The following is a 17,847-nucleotide window of genomic DNA, read 5'->3' as shown; positions in this document are numbered from 1 at the left end:
CAAGCTTGGAGGAAGCCATAGGCCCCAGCCCATTCAGTATTCAAGCCTTTACCCTGCTCGGCCCATGTCAGATTTTCCCAGCCTCTATGCTGAGAAGATTCAAATTCTAGAAAAGACCAGCCCAACAGAGGACTGAATTGCATGCCCCTTCTACCTAAGCTGTATCCAATCACAGCCATTATAGTCATCTGGAATTTTGATCAGTCGATCTTCACCTTCACAGTAATATTATCGTCAGGTTTACCCTCTCGCCCATCCAAAAAGAGAAAAGGAGGCAACCCCTGCCCTTCCGATCAAAGACGAGGCCAGCGGTGCACATGTGGCACCACCTTCTCCCTCCAGCAGTCCGTTTCTTAGGCTATCTTCCTTAAAATAAAGAGTTGACCACTTCTCTACATTTTCCTAATTGGTATCTTTCCCTTCTGGACTAGGGGGGGTCCCTTTTTGTAGATTTAGAATGTGGGGTTCTTGGGATCCTCTCTCCCCTCTTGGGTCCAAAGCAAGCAGCACTTCAGTTTCGAATGAGCCCTCTTGTCCTCTTCCGGCTTGAAGTTCTATTGGGTAGAAGACACTACATAGGCTGTGGCGATGTACTTCCTGCCATTCCCGTAGGTGGTCTTGTCCCAGGTGTAGGTCTGGATGGCCAAGGGGTATCCACCTAGGCTTAACTGGCACCTGTGGAGGAAGATCCTAAGTCAGAGGCTCCCACTGTCTTGCCCCTCCTCTGTCTGCACCAAGGGAAGGCTCCAGGCAGATTCTGAGAAGGTCCAGCCTCCAAGATGAAAGCTCCCGCAGAATCAGAGATAGCCTTCACCATCCACACCTGATCCACCATCCCCTTAAAGAACAGAGCTTCTCACACAGGGAAGTGGCGCTGTAGCTCAAGTGGTAGAGCACTAGCCTTGAGCTGAAGAGCTGAAGGACAGCGCTCAGGTCCAGAGTTCAAGCCCCACAACTGACAAAAAAAAAAGAACTTCTCACACAGGAGGCTGAGATGGGAGGATCACAGTTAGAAGCTGGCCCAGGCAGGAAAAGTCCATGAAACTCTTATCTCCAATTAACTATTAGCCAGCCTAAAGTAGAACTGTGGCTCCAGTGGTAGAGTGCCAGCCTTGAGCGGGAAAAAGCTAAGCAAAGCACACAGATCCTGAGGTCAAACCCCAGGACTGGCACCAAAAATTAAAAAAAAATTTAACAAGAACAGAATTGCTCATCTTTTCTAGAGTAATAATCCAAACTCCTAGATCCTAGAGCAGAAGTCCTCAGGAAGTCTATGTTTGCTTCCTGTTTCAAAAGTCAAAGGGTCAAAAGTTCCCAAGTGATGGAGAGCAGAAGAACCAGTTGTTACCTCCTGTTCTCTCTGAGGCTCTAGGTTTTGTCCCACCACACACAGAGCCAAATTGAGAGGATGAGAGCCCCAGGACAACTCCATCTTTAACATCCTTATATATTAAGTTACCACATAAAACTTCAGTTAGAGTGGGTGCTGGTGGCTCATGCCTGGAATCCTAGCTACTCAGGAAGCCAAGATCTGAGAAGCACAATTCAAGACCAGGTTGGAAACTCTGAGAGACTCTTATCTCCAATTAGCCAGAAAAAAGTAGGAAGTAGAGAGTGGAGTGCAAGCCTTAAAAAAAAAGAAGGCAGATGGGGCTGGGAAGGTGGCTCAGTGGTAGGGTGCTTGCCTTGCATGCCTGAGCCCTGGGTTCGATTCCTCAGCACCACAGAAGCAAAAAGAAAAAAGCTGGAAGTGGCGCTGTGGCTCAAGTGGTAGAGTGCTAGCCTTGAGCTGAAGAGCTGAGGGACAGCGCCCAGGCCCAGAGTTTAGGCCCCGTGACCGGACCCCCCAAAAAAACAAAAAAACAAACTTCATTTGGGGGCTAAGACAATGGAAGATGATTCTACTGCTAGGATGAAATTTAGTGATCACTAAATGAATCCTAATAACCTCATTATCCAAGAGATCAAACTGAGGCCCAAACCTAGTAAGTTATCCAAGCCTTCTCAGCCATGGTGTGAAGACTCTAGTCCTCCCGATCTTACCCCAGCCAAAGAGTGTGAGGCCCAGCCACTGCCCCAGTACCCTGGCTGGATCAGTACTTACGTTTTGCCTGGTCTAGCGATGAAGCACAGGGAGTAGAGGGCAAACTCGAACTCGGGGCTGCTGCCGATGAAAGCCGAGCCCACTTCCTTGTAGTAGCCATCCCAATTGAACTGCATTGCCAACACATCAGGATAGGAATCCCACTACAGAGGGAAAAGTAGCAGAGGGAGACTGCTCAGGCCACTGACAAAGAGGTCGCAGTCAGGGGCCGTATGAGCTGCCCAGGGTCATAGGGATGTGACCATTTCCTGCGGCCTTCGCACATGGAAGAGAAAGTTTATTGTCCTCAAATAGTATCTCGATGCAGGGTGCCAGAGAATTCTTATAAAATAGAGAAAGCTAGGTACTGGTGGCTCACACCTGTGTTCCTAGCTACTCAGAAGGCTGAGATCTGGGGGTCAACATCCGAAGCCAGCAGGACAGAAAAGTCAGTGAGACTCTTGTTGCCAATTAACCACTAGGAAACTGGAAGTGGTGCTATGATTCAAAGTAGAGCACTAGTCTTGAGCAAAAGAGCTCAAGGACAGTGCCCAGGGCCCGAGTTCAAATCCCAGAACCAAGACACACACACACACACACACACACACACACACACACACGTGCGCGCGCGCGCGCGCGTGTGTGTGTGTGTGTGTGTATTTGTATATATGTATGGAGTTTAGCTCTTACAAGTCAGCTGAAACTTCATCTACATCTTCTTTCTTTCTCATTCCTTCTCTCTTTCCTTCTCTCTTTCTTCCTTTCCTTCCTTCCTTCCTTCCTTCTTTCCTTCCTTCCTTCCTTCCTCCCTCCCTCCCTCCCTCCCTCCCTCCCATACTTCCTTTTTTGTGCCAGTCCTGGGGTTTGAACTCAGGGCCTGAATGCTGTCTCTGAGCTTTTTTTGCGCAAGGCTAGTGATCTATCACTTGAGCAGCAGCTCAAATTCTGGATGTTTGGTGGATAACTGGAGATAAGAGCCCTGTGGACTTTCCTGCCTCAACTGGCTTCAAAACACAAATCCTCAGATCTGAGCCTCTGCTAGGATTACAGCTGGGTGTGAGGCACCAACACTCAGCTTCCTCCAGCTACATCCTAAGAGCAGTGGTGTAGAAGGTGCCTGCAACTCTCTGGCTTTCCACTCTGAGAATCCTCTTCTGCCCTTGGCCTGCTGTCTGGGCATGAACCCTTTGTCTCCTGTCCCCTGCACTTTCTAAAGTTCACTGCTTGGAAGATATTCCATCTCCTGGCTGATTAAACCACCTCCAGCAAATGAGGTCACCAGATTCCCAGTTTCCATTGGGCTGCTGTTACACACCAGGGTGAGAAGCAAGGACAACCATTCAGAGTAGAGTGACTGTGGGAAGTGAGGCACCACAAGGCTTGCTTTCTAGCCCAGGGACTCACCGGCCCATCATAGATGTGGCTGTAGTAGTCAACCAAACCCTCCTTCTCCTGCAGGTAGAAGCGGATCCAATTATGGAAGCCAGTGACTTTGCCCTTTTTGACTTCACCTATAATGAAATAAAAAGGAAAAAAAGAAAAGAGCAAGGTGATTGACACTTCCTTCCCTGCCCTGTCATCTTTCTACTACCCTAACCCCAGGAGTTCTCTCTGTCTCTCTCTGTCTCTCTGTCTCTTTGTCTCTGTCTCTGTCTCTGTCTCTCTCTCTCTCCCCTCAGTTTCTAGACTGTCCATGGGATTAGCCACGTGTCTGCCTAGAACCCTTCATATTCTCAATCTTTCCTTTCAGCTCAGGTCCAAGGAACAATCCTTCCTCCTGGCTGATGCTAAGGACCTCACCACCATATTTTCTTCTCCATGATTTCTCCAGGAACAAGCCAGGATTGGTGGGAGCCTGTGGGACAGGTCTCTTTGAAAAGAAGCAGAAAATGGCTCCGAGACAGATCAATGATGCCCCAAACACTCACTCATCCTAGATGTAAGCCCCTGGGAAACTCCGTATCTGGTCTCTTTTCCCCCTCTGAGATACTCTAAGAGACGCCATAGTGATGGCTGGTCACATCCCACCCTTCTAGCCCAGGGGGGGTGAATAAGACCTGTGGCCAGCTGGCTGGGTTCATGACTCATCAATGCTCAGAGCAAAGCCAAACCTCGTCACCCCTCCCATTCTTTCTTTCCAAGCAGAATGATCCCACCTGAAAAGACATGTTCGAAGCCACTGGAGTCTCCCTCTTCACTGCCTCTGGAATACAGTCCAAACCACATGTGCTTCAAGTCTTCAACAAACTCTTGTTCAGAGCTGTAGCGATCTGTGGAGAAGAGCATAAAGGATTCTGGGAAAGGGTTCTGGGACAGGGCCTGGAAAACAGGGAAGTGCTACCTGTACCAGTACAACTAGAGAAACAGAAGTCCAATCAACAAGTCTGATCCGCTGTCTACTCCACATTGGGTGCCAGGGCCAGGTTTGAAGGCTGCAGAGTGGGCAGGGAAAAATAAGGGCAGGATTTCTGTCTCTACAATTAGACTTCAGGAAAAGAGACAATATCAACAGGGAACCACAAAATGAATAACATCATTTCATTTCATCTAAATGCGAAGAGCTGGATGCCTGTAACCTATGCCGGTCATCCTAGCTGCTCAGGAGGTTGAGATCTGAGGATCGTGGTTCAATACTAGTCCAGGTAGGAAAGTTCTTGAGACTCCTAACTCCAATTAAACGTCAAAAAGCTTGAGGTAGAACTCTAGTTCAAGTGATAGAGTGCCAGCCTTGAGAAAAAAAATCCAAGTGAAAATGCAAGGCCAAAGAGTTCACAAGAAAAAAATAAGTGGGAAGAAGACAATAGAACAAAGTTAAGTCATAATGACTGCAAATGGAGATCGAAGTTCAGTTAATATGTGTTTTTGTTTGTTTTGGTCAGTTGTGGGGCTTGAACTCGGAGCCTGGCCTCTTTGTCCTCAAGGTGAGTATGCTACCACTTGAGCCATAGCATCACTTCCATTTTTTGAGTGAAATTAAAGAGAAGAGTCTCTCTGGGACTTTTCTGCCCAGGCTGGCTTTGAACCTCGGTCCTCAGATCTTAGCCCTCTGGAGTAGCTAGGATTACAGGTGTGAGCTGCCAGTGCCCAGCCTGAGTTGCTATGTTTTGAATGTGTCTCCCCACTACCAAAGCCTAGTTGAGTTAGGAACTTAATACACTACATATCAGAACTAAAAGGTGGACCCTTTAAGAAGTAGTTAGGCTGTAAGACTCTGCTGCCATGAATAAATGAATGAATGAAGGCTATTTTGTGAGTATGGGTCCCTTATCAAGAGGGTGATCTCCATTTAAGGGATGTGCTCAGCACCCTTTTACCTTTCTCTTTCTCTCCCTCTGCACTTCTGCCTTCCAGTGTGGAAGGACAGGGCATGAAGGCTCTCACCAGATGCTCTCAATTTTTTTTCTTTTTTCTTTTCTTTCGTCCTGGGGCTTGAACTCAGGACCTCATGATCATACTTGGCCTTTTCTGCTCAAGGCTGGCATTCTACCACTGGAGTCGCACCTCTACTTCCAGCTTTTGGTAGTTAATTTTAGTAGAGGTCTCAAGGATTTTCCTTCCCAGGCTAGTTTTGAACTGGAACCCTCAGATCTCAGCCCCCTGAGTAGCTAGGATTACAGGCATGAGTCATCAGTGCCCTGCCAGATGTTAACTCTCAACCTTAAACTTCCCATTCTCTAGAACTACAAACCAATATGTTTGTGTATGTGATAAATTGTTCCCTTTACTTTCTGTTATAGCAGCATAGAACAAACTAAGACACACACTCTTCGCAAAAGGAAGATCAGAAAGGAATGTTCCAAAGGATAGCACTAATCACAGATTTCAAGGATAATGAGCTCTCTCCAAGAGATCTGGGGGCTGAATGCTTCTATGTCTGAAGCATAGAGAGTGGGGAAAAGTGCTTGGTAGGATATCTGAAGGTAGTGGGCTGCAGGTCCTGCATGCCATGGCGAGAAGTGGTAGTTTGTGGCGGCACATGCTTACAACCCCGGCATTTGGGAAACTGAGGCAGGAGAACTGAGAATCAAGACCATTCTGTGCTTTCTAGTGAGACTTTGTGTCAAAATGTAAAAGAAGGGCTGGGAATTTGGCTTAGTGGAAGAGTGCTTGCCTAGCATGCATGGGGTCCTGGATTCAATTCCTCAGTACTACATAAGCAAAAAAAAAAAATAGTAATAAAATTGTTTTAATGTAAAAGAACAAAGAAAAAAGGAGGAGGGATACAAAGAGACGATACAGGAGGAGAAAAGAAGATGAAGAAAGGAGAGGAAGGGAGAAAAGGAGTTAAAAAAGGAGGAGGAAAAAGAAGAAGGGATGGAGGCGAGAAGGGGGAAGAGGAAGAAGAGGTGGAGGAGAAGGTTAAGGAGCAGGAGGAAGGGTGAGAAAGAGGGAAAAGGAGAGTGAAAAGGATGAGGAAGAAGAGACAGAAGAGAAGAAGATGAAAAGGGAGAAGGAAGGAAGAGAAAGAAAAAGAAAGAGGAGAATGAAAAGGAGGAAGAGAAGAGAAAGGAGAAGGAGAAGAGGAGGAGAAAGAGAAAAAGGAGGAAGGATAGTGGAGGAGAGAAGGAGGAAAAGCAGGAGGAGGAGAATGAGAAGGTAGAGGAAGAAGAGATGGAAGAGAAGAAGATGAAGAAGGAGGAGAAAGAGAAAAAGAAGGAGAATGAGAAGGAAGAGGGGAAAGAAAACAGAGGAGGAGGAGAAAGGACAAGGAGGAGGAGGAGGAGGAGGAGGAGGAGGAGGAGGAGGAGGAGGAGGAGGAGGAGGAACAAGAGGAAATTATTTGGCAGCTTGGTAGCTGAGGAAGATCCAGGATACATTTTCAAGGTGGGAGGGGCTAACTGGTGAAGGAGATGGTATAGAGAACATGAAGTCACATCTGACTCTGGCTTTTGGCCTGAGAAATGGAATGGGTTGCGGTGATGTGTATGAGATGGGAAGACACAGGGAGGAGCAGGGCTGGGGGGAGACGTGAGAACTGGGTGTTCTCTTTACACTAAGTTTTATGTAGGTACAGATTAGAGAGCCACGTGATGTTCAAAAGGCCTTCGGGGCCCACGGGAAGGGTCAAGGCCCAGGCTTTCAATCATGAAGCCGTCCAATTCTGACCGTTCACTTCCCAGAACTGTGTGGGGAGGATCCAAAAGAGATACCAGGAATACTCTTCTCCTTTCAAGGATTAAAACACAGTTGGAAAACAAGATGGAATCAACATGCTATAACAGAATGAGTTCTCAAGGTAAATAGTTACCCTAACTAGCATTTAAATAGTTGCCAGGATTTCTACCGGGTCCTTTACAAATATTAATTCCAACCCCCCCCCCCCCGGCTCCAGTTTATTTCACAGATAAGAATCAAAGGAGAAAAACAACTTGATCAGGGTTTTAGTGCAATTTCTGTAATTTAACAAAACACCCGAGACCAAATCATTTATAAAGAATAGAAGTTAGTCAGGCTCATAATACTAGAGTTTGGGAAATTGAGGTGCAGGTATGTGGTGAGGGTCTTCTAATGGTGACATGGTATCTCCCAGCAAGACAGAGCAAGCATGTCAGAGAGCTTGTTTTTATAACCAAGCTACTCCTTCGACCATCCATTCATCTAGGAATGGATTCATCTCTCAAGGGAGCTCACCTCCAAATCTCAATCTCACATTCAATGTTAGGGCTCAAATTTCCAGCACATTAAATGTGGATAAATCCATCCAAGCCACACCACCATGATTGCACCATGAGTAAATCACAGAACCGTGTATCAAATCAAGTCTCGTTGACCCGTGGTTAATTTGGGCCATACCACAATCTCTCAAGAGGTACCAAAGCCAACAGAAGCTGAGCCATTGAAACTTTTCTAAGTGTGAGAAGACATGAGCTAGAACTTTGGAGGACAAGTGGGATCTGGACAGGGAAAGAGGGGAGAAGGCGAGCAACCTGGCCTGGAGAGCCCCTTTGTGACCTAGTTCAGGTCTAGCCTGGCTGGGCTTCAGTTTCTCTCACTAAACGTGAAGGGCTTCAGTTCCTTCCATTCATGTATTAGCATAGAGCAGACACCAGGGGGCGCTGTAGGATTGCATCACTACATAGGCTCCTCGGACCACTGGTTTCACCTAAAACAATCAGTGTTACCATCTCAGCCTAGGCAGTTGATGAAAGGCATTATTAGTTCCACGGATCCCACCATCAGTTGATGGGAGACCGGGACAGACCCACCCCTGAGACAAAGCCCAGCTGCCCCAGAGTTCAGGAAAGGAATCTGGAGGAAGGACAACTAACAACCAGAGCCCTGAGCCAAGGAATCTCAAAGCCAAGACCTTTTTTGGTCTGATTGGAATGGCTCTGTATCTTGAGACATTCCAGCCAGAGCTCTTCTGGGTAGAAGCATCTTCTGAACCTTTGTTGGATTTTCTCATGCTATTGCTTTGCAAACACGTGCAACTGGCCACGCCCTTTCATTGCAGGAGAGAGACAGAGACAGAGAGAGAGAGAGAGAGAGAGAGAGAGAGAGAGAGAGAGAGAGGTGGCAGGGATCTGCCTGAACTGTAGTAACTCTGGACAGAGGAGTGACTGAAAGGTGCCCTGGGGTGGGACAGGGGACAGATGCAAAGGATCCTGAGATGGACACAGATGGTAGAGGACCCACAGATGGCTAACAACCAAAAGATGAAATTATTTCCAAGCCAGTAGACAGAGAACCCTCAGATCCTGATGGGGTTCCTGATTTCTCTACGCCTTGTCTGTGATCCTTCTCAGATGTCTCTGCGTGGTCCCTACCACCCCCTCACCCACTCTTCCAGCCACCCTACTAGCAGGGCCTGACTCTCCCATAGCCCATGCACTATGTCCCCATGGCCTCCCAGGGCCTGGGGTCAGCTTACTCACTCTGGTGATGGAGGAAGCCGTAGAGTTCTTTCATGACGGCCGTCTTCATGACCTCTCTGAGGAAGACAGCCTGCTCCTCCAGCTGCTGGGCGCTGAAGTGTTCTCCATGGCCAGTGGCTCTCTGGTAGTTGTTGAGCAAGTTGATGAATGCCGCATAGGTGGGCTTGGAGAACAGCTGTTCATTGACATAGGTGAAGAGCCTGGGGCAGATGGATGGAGACTCACTGAGAATCCTCCACAAGTAGCAGAAAGCCCTTCCAGAAACTTCTGTACAGGTTAGGTGCTTCCCAAGAGGGGTGGATTCAGAAGCAGAGAGGACTCCGAGTGCTTTTTTTTTTATTTTGGTTCTAGAAGTGGGGCTTGAACTCCGGTCAGTGAGTGCTTGCTCAAGGCTGATACTCTACCACTTGAGTTACATCTCCATTTTCAGCCTTTTGCTAGTTCATTGGCGATAAGACTCTTGGGGATTTTTTTCTGCCCAAGATGGCTTTGAACTTTGATCCTCAGATCTCAATCTCATGAATAACTAGGATTACAGGTATGAGCCACCATACCCAGTTGCTCCTAAAAGTCACACATGAGGTCCCTCTTGGAAGATCAATATTATCTCTGCCACAGAATCCCCTCCCAACTAAGGTCACCAACAGCCCTTCGAGGTGCCTTCACCTCTGGCCACCCCTTTATCCTGCCTGGCCTGAGATGCAAATAGCTAAGGTATCAAAGGAAGCAAGGAGGCACAAAGGAGAACTCACGGCTCTGGGCAGTGATCCACTTGGTCTCCTGTCTCGGCTGGGGTGATGCGGTTTTGGCTATTGAGGATGATGTCTTCCTTCCGGGCCTTGTTGGTGTCTACCTTGTAGATCTTCTCAGAGATGCTCCGAAGCTCTTCTTTGGTAATGGTGTCACTACTGTAGGAGAAACCCTCTGGGACAAATTGGGGAGTGGGGGAAAGGTGGTCAGAGCCAGAAGGAATGCGGTGGGATGGGCAATCGCGTCTACCCCCTTGTGAGCTCTTTCTGGAAGCCAGATCAGAAAGAGGGACTTGGTAGTTGAAGGACAGGGGCTCAACGGATGCTGAACATCAGCACAGGTAATTCCATGATGGCCACAGAAAGTCCACCCTCATCCCTTCCCTCGAAGGAGTGCAGTCTAGGTTTCAGAATGCCCTGGAGGGCACGTTCAGGCAGAGTGGCAAGCCAGCTCCCAGCTTCTCAACCGTGTGGGGTGGAGGCCCTGGCTACCACCTTTTACAGAGTCTCAGCCCAGGCTGTGGCTGCTGACCAGCAAGGCACCACATCTGGAGAACCACTTCTCTAGAAAATCCCTCACATCTCTGGGCATCTCCATAGGGGATGGACTGACCGTGGTCACCACACAAGCTCTCAAAGTCTTCGCAGCAGTTCCCAAATTCCTGGCAGCGGTCATTGCAGTGGCAAGGGTGGTGTTTGTCAAAGGCTTCTCGGCAGCGGCCCTGGCAGGAGTTGGGTGCTAAGTACAGGTCTGCCAAGAACAAAGGGGAGGTGTGAGACCAGGTCCCTGTGACCACCAGGGGGCGCGCCAGACTTCCACAGGCCCTGCTTGCCACAGACCCTGCTTGCATCCCTGGGCCCAGCTCCCTGCCCTTCCTACTAGAGGTCTCCAGGGAAGGGAAACAAACAAATCCCATTCCTGCACACCCTGCAGTCAGGAAGTTCCTTCTGAGGTCTGACTTTACTTTCTGGTCTGTTGTTTTCATAATCTTCCCACTCTAAAAATAAAGTTCTTCCACTTCCCTCCCCAGGCCTCAGGCGCTCTTTCCTGTTCACTGGCCTCCCCTTAGCTGCTTGAGCCCCAGTCTCTAGCCTGGGCCTGCTGCTGCTGAAGATAAAGTGACCCTCCCATCTCCCCCCACCCCCATCTGGGGAGCAGGCTCACAGCTGGCAGGGGCTTCTTCCAGCTCCAGGTGTATATCGGGTTCTGTGGGGTCCTCTTCAGCTGTAAGTAGAGAAACAAAGTCACCAATCATCTCCAAGACTTCTCTTCCCATTTTCTCCTAGTCCTCTGCTCCCCAACTTCAGGAACAAGAAATTAACAGATACAGGGTACAGAGGACAAGTTCTAGATGCTAAAGAATAAAAACTGGACATGTAAGCTATTTCTGATGGATTTCAAATTACTGAGATTTTATTTTTCAAAATATGAAAATAATTCTCCCCCCCCCCGCCCCAGCCCCCGCAGTGGATCATTTGGATACCCAGGGGAAGCTGGGCATGGTAGCTTACACCCCTAACCCTAATTGTTCAGGAAGCTTAGGTGGGAAGGATTGTAGCTGGAGGCCAGCTCAGGAAAAAAGCTTGCAAGACCCCATCTCAATCAATAAAAAGCTGAATGTGGTGGTGTGCATCCAACCACATGGAAAGTATAAATAGGAGGATTGTAGTCCAGGCCTACCCAAGCCAAAACAAAGGCCCTATTCAAAAAATAACTGAAACCCAAGAGCCAGAAGTATGGCTCAGGTGTCAGAGAAGCTACTTAGTAAGCACAAGACCCCTGAGTTCTGACCCCAGTACTGCCACAAAAAGGGGTAATGGTGATGCTTTCTGAAAGCTCTGGTTGTCTATGACAGTAGTCTTGATGTTCTCCAAACAACAAAGCCCTGACCTAAGACCATCTATTATAACTCCTGTAACTTCTCAGTCAGGGGGAAATTCCTAGGCCTTACCAAATAAGAACTGTATCCTGGCTGGGTGCCAGTAGCTCATACCTAATCCTAGCTACTCAAGAAGCTGTGATCTTGAGGATACTAGTTTGAAGCCAGCCAGGGCTGGAAAGTCCATGAGACACTTACCTTCAATTGACCACCAAAAACCCTGGAAGTGGAGATGTGGGTCGAATGGTAGAGCACTAACCTTGAGCAAAAAAGCTCAAGGACAGTGCTCTGGTCCTGAGTTCAAGCCCCCCAAAAAAGGATCGGCACAAAAAAGAAAGAGGAAGGAAGGAAGGAAGGATAAAAGCAAAAGAATTGGTAATGTTATTCATGTTAACCTATTGCTTATTGTTTTGTTCTTTTGTGGAATTAAGTACTTAAAATTTCAAGGTATTGCTCATCTTGATCATTTAACATAAATCTTGCAACTGAGGGATATCGATCACATTTAAATTGGGGACCTCTAGCCAGATGCTGGTGGCTCACAGTTGTCATCCTAACTACTCAGGAGGCTGAGATCTGAGGATCTGGGTTTGAAGCCAACCCAGGCAGGAAAGTCTCCAATTGACAACCAAAAAGCCAGAAGGAGAGCTGTTCCATTCAAGGACAATGTACAGGCCCTGAGTTTAATTAAGTTCAATATCAACACAAAAACTGGTGACTTCCTAGAAAGTTTGAGATGAGTAGTAGCCAGATCCTGAACCACTGCCTCTGTCTTTGAAGGCTCTCCTGTCCAGAAGGTCTGCACTGAGTCCCCAGGTCCCCTCTGGACAGCAAGACACTCCTTGGGTAGACTTGACTCATAGGTGGCCAGGCCTGCTTGGCCTCTGGACTCTCCACCCTCCAAGAAGCCTCACCAGTACACAGATGTTCATAGTCCTCACAGCAGTCCCCGTGGTGGGGACAGCGGCGGTCACACTGGCAGGCAGCATCCCGGTCAAACTTCTCATGACAGCGAGAGGCGCAGGACTCCATGTTTCCTAGAAGTTGGGGAAAGTCCAAAACTGAGCTCTCTGGTGATTCTGGACACTCCTCACAGTGCCCCCTACAGGAAGGTTTATAGATGGGCAGGTAAGGTCATAGGCTCTAGTTTAGCCTCCATTACCACCACTACCTCTACCCTCACTATTCCCAAACTCACAGCCCTGACCAAGGTCTCAGCTTCAATTGCCTGCTGGATGAAGTCAGAGACGTGAACAAGCAAAGCAGCAGGATAAGACAGGAAGAGAAGCCAAGGGCTGATGGCTCACACCTGTCTGAGAGCTGAGCAGCTTGCTTCATAAGCCAGCCTAGGCATAAAAGTCTGTGAGACTCTTATCTCCAATAAAGCACCAGAAAACTGAAGTGGTGCTGTGGCTCAAGTGGTAGAGCACCAGCCTTAAGCAACAAAACTCAGGGTCAGCACCTAGGACCCGAAGCCGTAGGACTAGCATGCATGTGTATGTGAGCCTACACCACATACACAAACTTCAGGTCAGCCAAAGAAAGATGTGTGTGGGCTGGGTGTGGGTCACTGGTGGCCACACCACAGATCTGTGGCTGTTCTTCCAATGACTCCACCTGCCCTCTCTTCTACCCCTAACCCCGCCCCACCTCCTTCATGGTCACAGCTTTCTCTCCCTTCCTGCCTCTGGAACGCATTCAGATGAGTTTACGCTTGCTGGGATGAGGTGGGTATGGGTAAGAATTGGGCTTAGGGATGAGATTCTGTTATGTAACCACAGACCACATCCCTCGATCCAGACACATGATGTGCAGAAGCAAGCTTGGGGTCACAAGGAACATAAAACAATCAAGTTTAAAAGGCACAGTGCAAACCCACTACTATTGTGGAAGAAAATAAACAAACAGGCCTCACCAAGAGCTCCCACAGCAAAGGCAGTGTGGGGCAGGAGCCAAGAGGCTGTTTCCTCCCACTCTGGCCTTGAGGGGTAATAACAGAGCTTTTGTTTCCATTTGAGGTTCCTGAGGTTTCCCTATGGAGAATGCAGGATTTGGGGATCTGGCAGAGGTTTGCACAGAATGTCAAGGTCAGAATCAAGGACATTGTGAGCATCTGCATCAGACCAAGAAGGAAACAGACACCCAAAATGCACCAGGTGTGGAGGAAGGTTTTAGACAAAGAGCTACGGCAAAGGACTTGGGCTAGGAGTAAATTGGTTGATGAAATGACAATTTTGCATGAGTATTTGAGTAGGTCTAAGGTTAGGTAGAAGATGGCAGAAGAAGAGAGATAATGTTAGTTTTGTCTTTGGCTAACTATGGAATTTGGCTCTGGTTGTGCGGGACACAGGTCTGTATGTCCACTTAGGCCTGGCCAGAGTTGAAGGCAAATTTTAGGGAGGAGGGGTTACTAACTGGCTTGGATTTGGGGGCTTGGATTTATACCAGGTCTTGCTAGGGATGGCAGAGCACTGAGGAAAACCCAAGACCCTGGCAAAGAATATTTGGGGCTGGAAGTCTAGTTCTACTGTTTTCTATCTATGTGGTTGTGGCAATTATTTTGGAGGGTGATACTAGGTCTTAAACTCAGTTTGAACTCTCACTTTCTTTTGTTTGCTCTGCTTGTTTGTCCAGCTTTCTTACTCAGCTGGCACTCTTCCACTTGATCCACATCCCCAGCCTAGCTTTTGGCTGGTTATTTTCAGAGACAGCATCTCTTAAGCTCTTCTTCCTGGGCTTGGCTTCAAACCTGGATCTTCCACCTCTCCGCCTCCTGAATAGCTAGAATGACAGGTGGGAGCCATGAGCACCCAGTTTTGAATCAATTTTCTTTGAGTAAGAGAGATATCAGGTCAAGGTTAACTTGGGTCCTGAGGCAACTTCACATGATCTACGCCAACTCCAAGAGGAAAGGGCGATGGTCCAGTGGACTGTCCCCACAGGCTACCACGCCAGAGGCCACGGTGCCCTTCAAGCTCACAGGAACTCCTTGTGAATCTTAAACTACCTCCCTTGGCACCTGAATGCAAAGGTCTGAAGGGAAACCATCCAGCCAGAGAGGGAGCCTGGTCAGCTGCCCATTCTGCCCGCTTGGCAGCACACTGTATCCACAGGGAGAGAATGTGGGCGAGTCGGCACCCTGCTCTTAACGGGCCAGACCAGAAGGAATTCACCCTCCTCCAGCACTGGCACCCACTAAGTAGGACAACAAGTAAATAGTTGGCTGCGAAGCCCAGGAGGGCACCCCCCACTGGCCCAAGTAGACTGGACACGCTTTGTCATCCCTGCTCCAGAGCTTTGTCCCCCAGTGAGCGCCCCATGCCCAGGATCCTCACATTTCTCAGTGGCCTTGAGGCATGAGGGTGGTAGGCAGGAGTGGGAAGTCTTTTTTCCTCACAGGCGCCTTGCTGTGTTTTGCTGGGGACACTCAGATGACCAGTCATCCTGGCTACTCACTCCCGTGCCCCACCTCACACTTCCTGTGAACAGAGAGGCTTTGTTGAAGTCCTGCTTAGGAGCCAGGGCCTAGATCACTGCTCCCTCCAGCAATTTTCTGTCCCTTGTCACACTGTCTCATCTCTTGGACATGCTTTCTGCTGTCCCTTCCTTCCTTTCTTCCTCCCTCCCTCTCCCCCCCCATCTCTGTTTCCATGGAGACCTCATCAGCCAAGAAGCTTCATCCCCAGGACCAGCTTTCAACCTCTGTTGACTTGAAACAGCCTAGGCAGCAGCCTAGAGGACCAGGGAGTAGCCATGACACTCCTCTGTCGGTTTTACATTCTATCTGCTGGGCTAGGACAGACACTATAAGAGTCATTCCTCTTGCCTTCCATGGCCTCACCTCTCCACTCTCTCTACCTTTCAGGCTCACAGCCAGGTCTGATGCCTGCCTACACCCCTAACATCCTCAGGGACGTCCCCAGGAATCAGATGTCTCCTCTCCAAAGAAGATGGGGAGAGTTGAATCCCACCAGCCTCCCCTCCACTACCTCCTACTCTACTTCCGACAACCAACCATCCTGAGTCTTAGGTCTCACACCCTCTCTGTCTCTCTATTGCTTCCTTTCCATTCTCAGGGCACCAGAGAGGTGCTGGGCAGGGGTACAGGGAAGATCTAGGAACAAGGTTTTCCTACAAGGATTTTCCATTTAGGAATTCCATTAGGGATCTCCTTATCAACAGCCTGATTGGAAATGATCCCCAAGAGATCCCATTCCCACCCCCCCCAAATACTGATGATCACAATCCTAACTGAAATCCCAATGTCCTGAGATCTCACTCTTCTACTCTTTTCCTGTGTGATTTTTTTTTCTCCTGGTTCTGTGGCTTGAATTCAAGGCCTGGGCACTGTCCCTGAGCTTTTGTTCTCAAGGCTAGCACTCTAACACTTAAGCCACAGCTCCACTTCCAGCTTTTTGTTGGCTAACTGTACATAAGAGTCTCATGGAGGGGCTGGGAAGATGGCTCAGTGGTAGAGCGCGTGCCTTGCATGCCTGAGGCCCTGGGTTCGATTCCTCAGCACCACATAAGCAAAAAAGAAAAAAGCCGGAAGTGGCGCTGTGGCTCAAGTGGTAGAGCGCTAGCCTTGAGCTGAAGAGCTGAGGGACAGCGCCCAGGCCCAGAGTTCAGGCTCCACAACCGGACCCAAAAAAAAAAAAGAGTCTCATGGACTTTTCTGTCCTGGCTGGCTTCGAATTACTATTCTCAGATCTCAGTCTTCTGAGTAGCTAAGATTACAGGTGTGAGCAACAGCACCCAGCTATCCCCAGTGATCTTGTTTGATCTTTGCAACAGTCTCAGACAGGACCATCCTGGCAGGGTAAAATAACAACAAACTCTGGAGGCAGAGGAAGACTCGGCCCACACCCTTCAGCTTGGGCCCTCTCCTTTGGCACTCCTCCCTTCCCACCCACTAACTACCGATCAGTACTTCAGCATCAGCGTTTTGTACAGTTACAAAACAGGAAGGTATTCCTTTCCTCTGCCCCGGCTATCCCTTACATCCTTGAAATTGTAGGCCAAGCCCTCTCCCCCCCACCCCCACCATTTTATACCAGTACTGGGGGTTGAACTCAAGGCCTGGCCACTGTCCCTTAGCATCTAAACTCCAGGCTGGAGCTCTACCACTTGTGCCACAGTTCCATTTCTGCCTTTTTTTTTTTAAGTTAAAAGAGTTTCAAGAACTTTCCTGCCTAAGTTGACTTCAAACTGCAATCCTCAAGTCTCAGCCTCTGAGTAGCTAGGATTCCAGGCGTGAGCTATGGGTGCCTGTCTACTCTTTAGTACCCTTAACATTGGGATAAAGACCCTTTCCTTTGGCTGCTCTTACAGCCCCAGATGAGACATGGCCCACCACCTGATCCTGGATTCCTCTTTCCCTCCTGTGTTTGCCTATCTCTCAAGATTTCATGTAGACCCAGGTCACACACCCCAGACAACCTCATCTATCTTCAGCAGCAGAGAGGAGAGTGTCCAAGAATAACTGGACCAGTCCATCCCAGAAGGCCCCAGACCCACTTCACACACACAATGGCCCAAGAAAACAATACTTTGTGGGGTTAAGAAGTTGGGACCAGTGGTATTTGGAGTTAACCCTCCAAGATGGAAAGGGCTTCCATGAAACTAGTCCATCATCCCTACAACTCCTCCACCCCACACAGCCTACTCCTACAGGGACAGCACCTGTAGCCCATGCCTAAAGCTTCCCATTACTAGAGGACAGAGTTCACTCTCCCTCATCTCTCTGCCTTCATCTTCTGCCAAATGGCCTAGTCCTCTGTTCTTTAGGCAAGACCTCTCCCCACCTTACTCCTATGCCAACCAGAGAGAAACTCACCAGCCCATGCCAGGCCGCAGAGCATGATCAATGTGAAGGGCACTCCAACCCTCATGGTGGCCAGTTGGAGGATATTGACTTTCCGACTTTCACTAGAGTCAAGTATCTCAGCTCTCAACCGTGTTTTATTCCAGCGGCTGATCCTTTTAAAGACATCAGGACTTGTGGATCTGGTGTATCCAGATCCTTTCAGGAAGAAGAAAGGGGAGGGAGGGACCCCAGATGGATAGGAGGTAGAATGGAGGCGGGCCCCAACAGCTGTTTGAAGCTTGAGAGCAGGTGACTAAGCAGGCAGGTAGTGCCAGATGTGCAGAACCGGTAATGCTAGTCATTTATAGCTAAGAAAAAAAAATAGGCCATGCCAGCAGATGTAGCAAGATGAACCTAGTCTGGCAGGTTCCTGCTTATCTTTTTTTTTTTTTTT

The 17,847-nt window shown here is 48.7% G+C and overlaps 1 protein-coding gene across 1 annotated transcript; it reads right to left on the bottom strand.

Moving 5' to 3' along the window:
* Endou (endonuclease, poly(U) specific) lies at positions 1-17,757 on the bottom strand. The gene is made up of 10 exons (XM_042677700.1): positions 17,424-17,757; positions 12,502-12,624; positions 10,873-10,932; positions 10,321-10,458; positions 9,711-9,882; positions 8,959-9,158; positions 4,240-4,353; positions 3,488-3,594; positions 2,105-2,247; positions 1-675 (listed from the first exon to the last, which is right to left on the bottom strand). The coding sequence occupies exons 1-10, from the start codon at positions 17,476-17,478 to the stop codon at positions 555-557; spliced, it is 1,233 nt and encodes a 410-aa protein (XP_042533634.1). The 5' UTR covers positions 17,479-17,757; the 3' UTR covers positions 1-554.
* Between the last annotated feature and the right edge of the window lie 90 nt (positions 17,758-17,847).

The sequence above is a fragment of the Dipodomys spectabilis genome, unplaced genomic scaffold, assembly GCF_019054845.1.
Source record: "Dipodomys spectabilis isolate Male_0828 unplaced genomic scaffold, ASM1905484v1 ptg000039l, whole genome shotgun sequence".
NCBI classification, from domain to species: Eukaryota; Metazoa; Chordata; class Mammalia; order Rodentia; family Heteromyidae; genus Dipodomys; species Dipodomys spectabilis.
The sequence above is the reverse complement of the archived record's forward strand: the minus strand, read 5'-3'. Positions and strand labels throughout refer to the sequence as shown.

What these genes read in the sequence shown, in the direction of transcription:
- Endou (XM_042677700.1), bottom strand. Translation starts at nt 17,478, where the DNA reads ATGAGGGTTGGAGTGCCCTTCACATTGATCATGCTCTGCGGCCTGGCA. An exon ending in GTGGATCACTGCCCAGAGCC is followed by an intron (nt 9,159 to 9,710) that starts GTGAGTTCTCCT and finishes CATCTGCCCCAG; the next exon opens with GCTCTTCACCTATGTCAATG. An exon ending in GCCACATCTATGATGGGCCG is followed by an intron (nt 2,248 to 3,487) that starts GTGAGTCCCTGG and finishes TTCCCTCTGTAG; the next exon opens with TGGGATTCCTATCCTGATGT.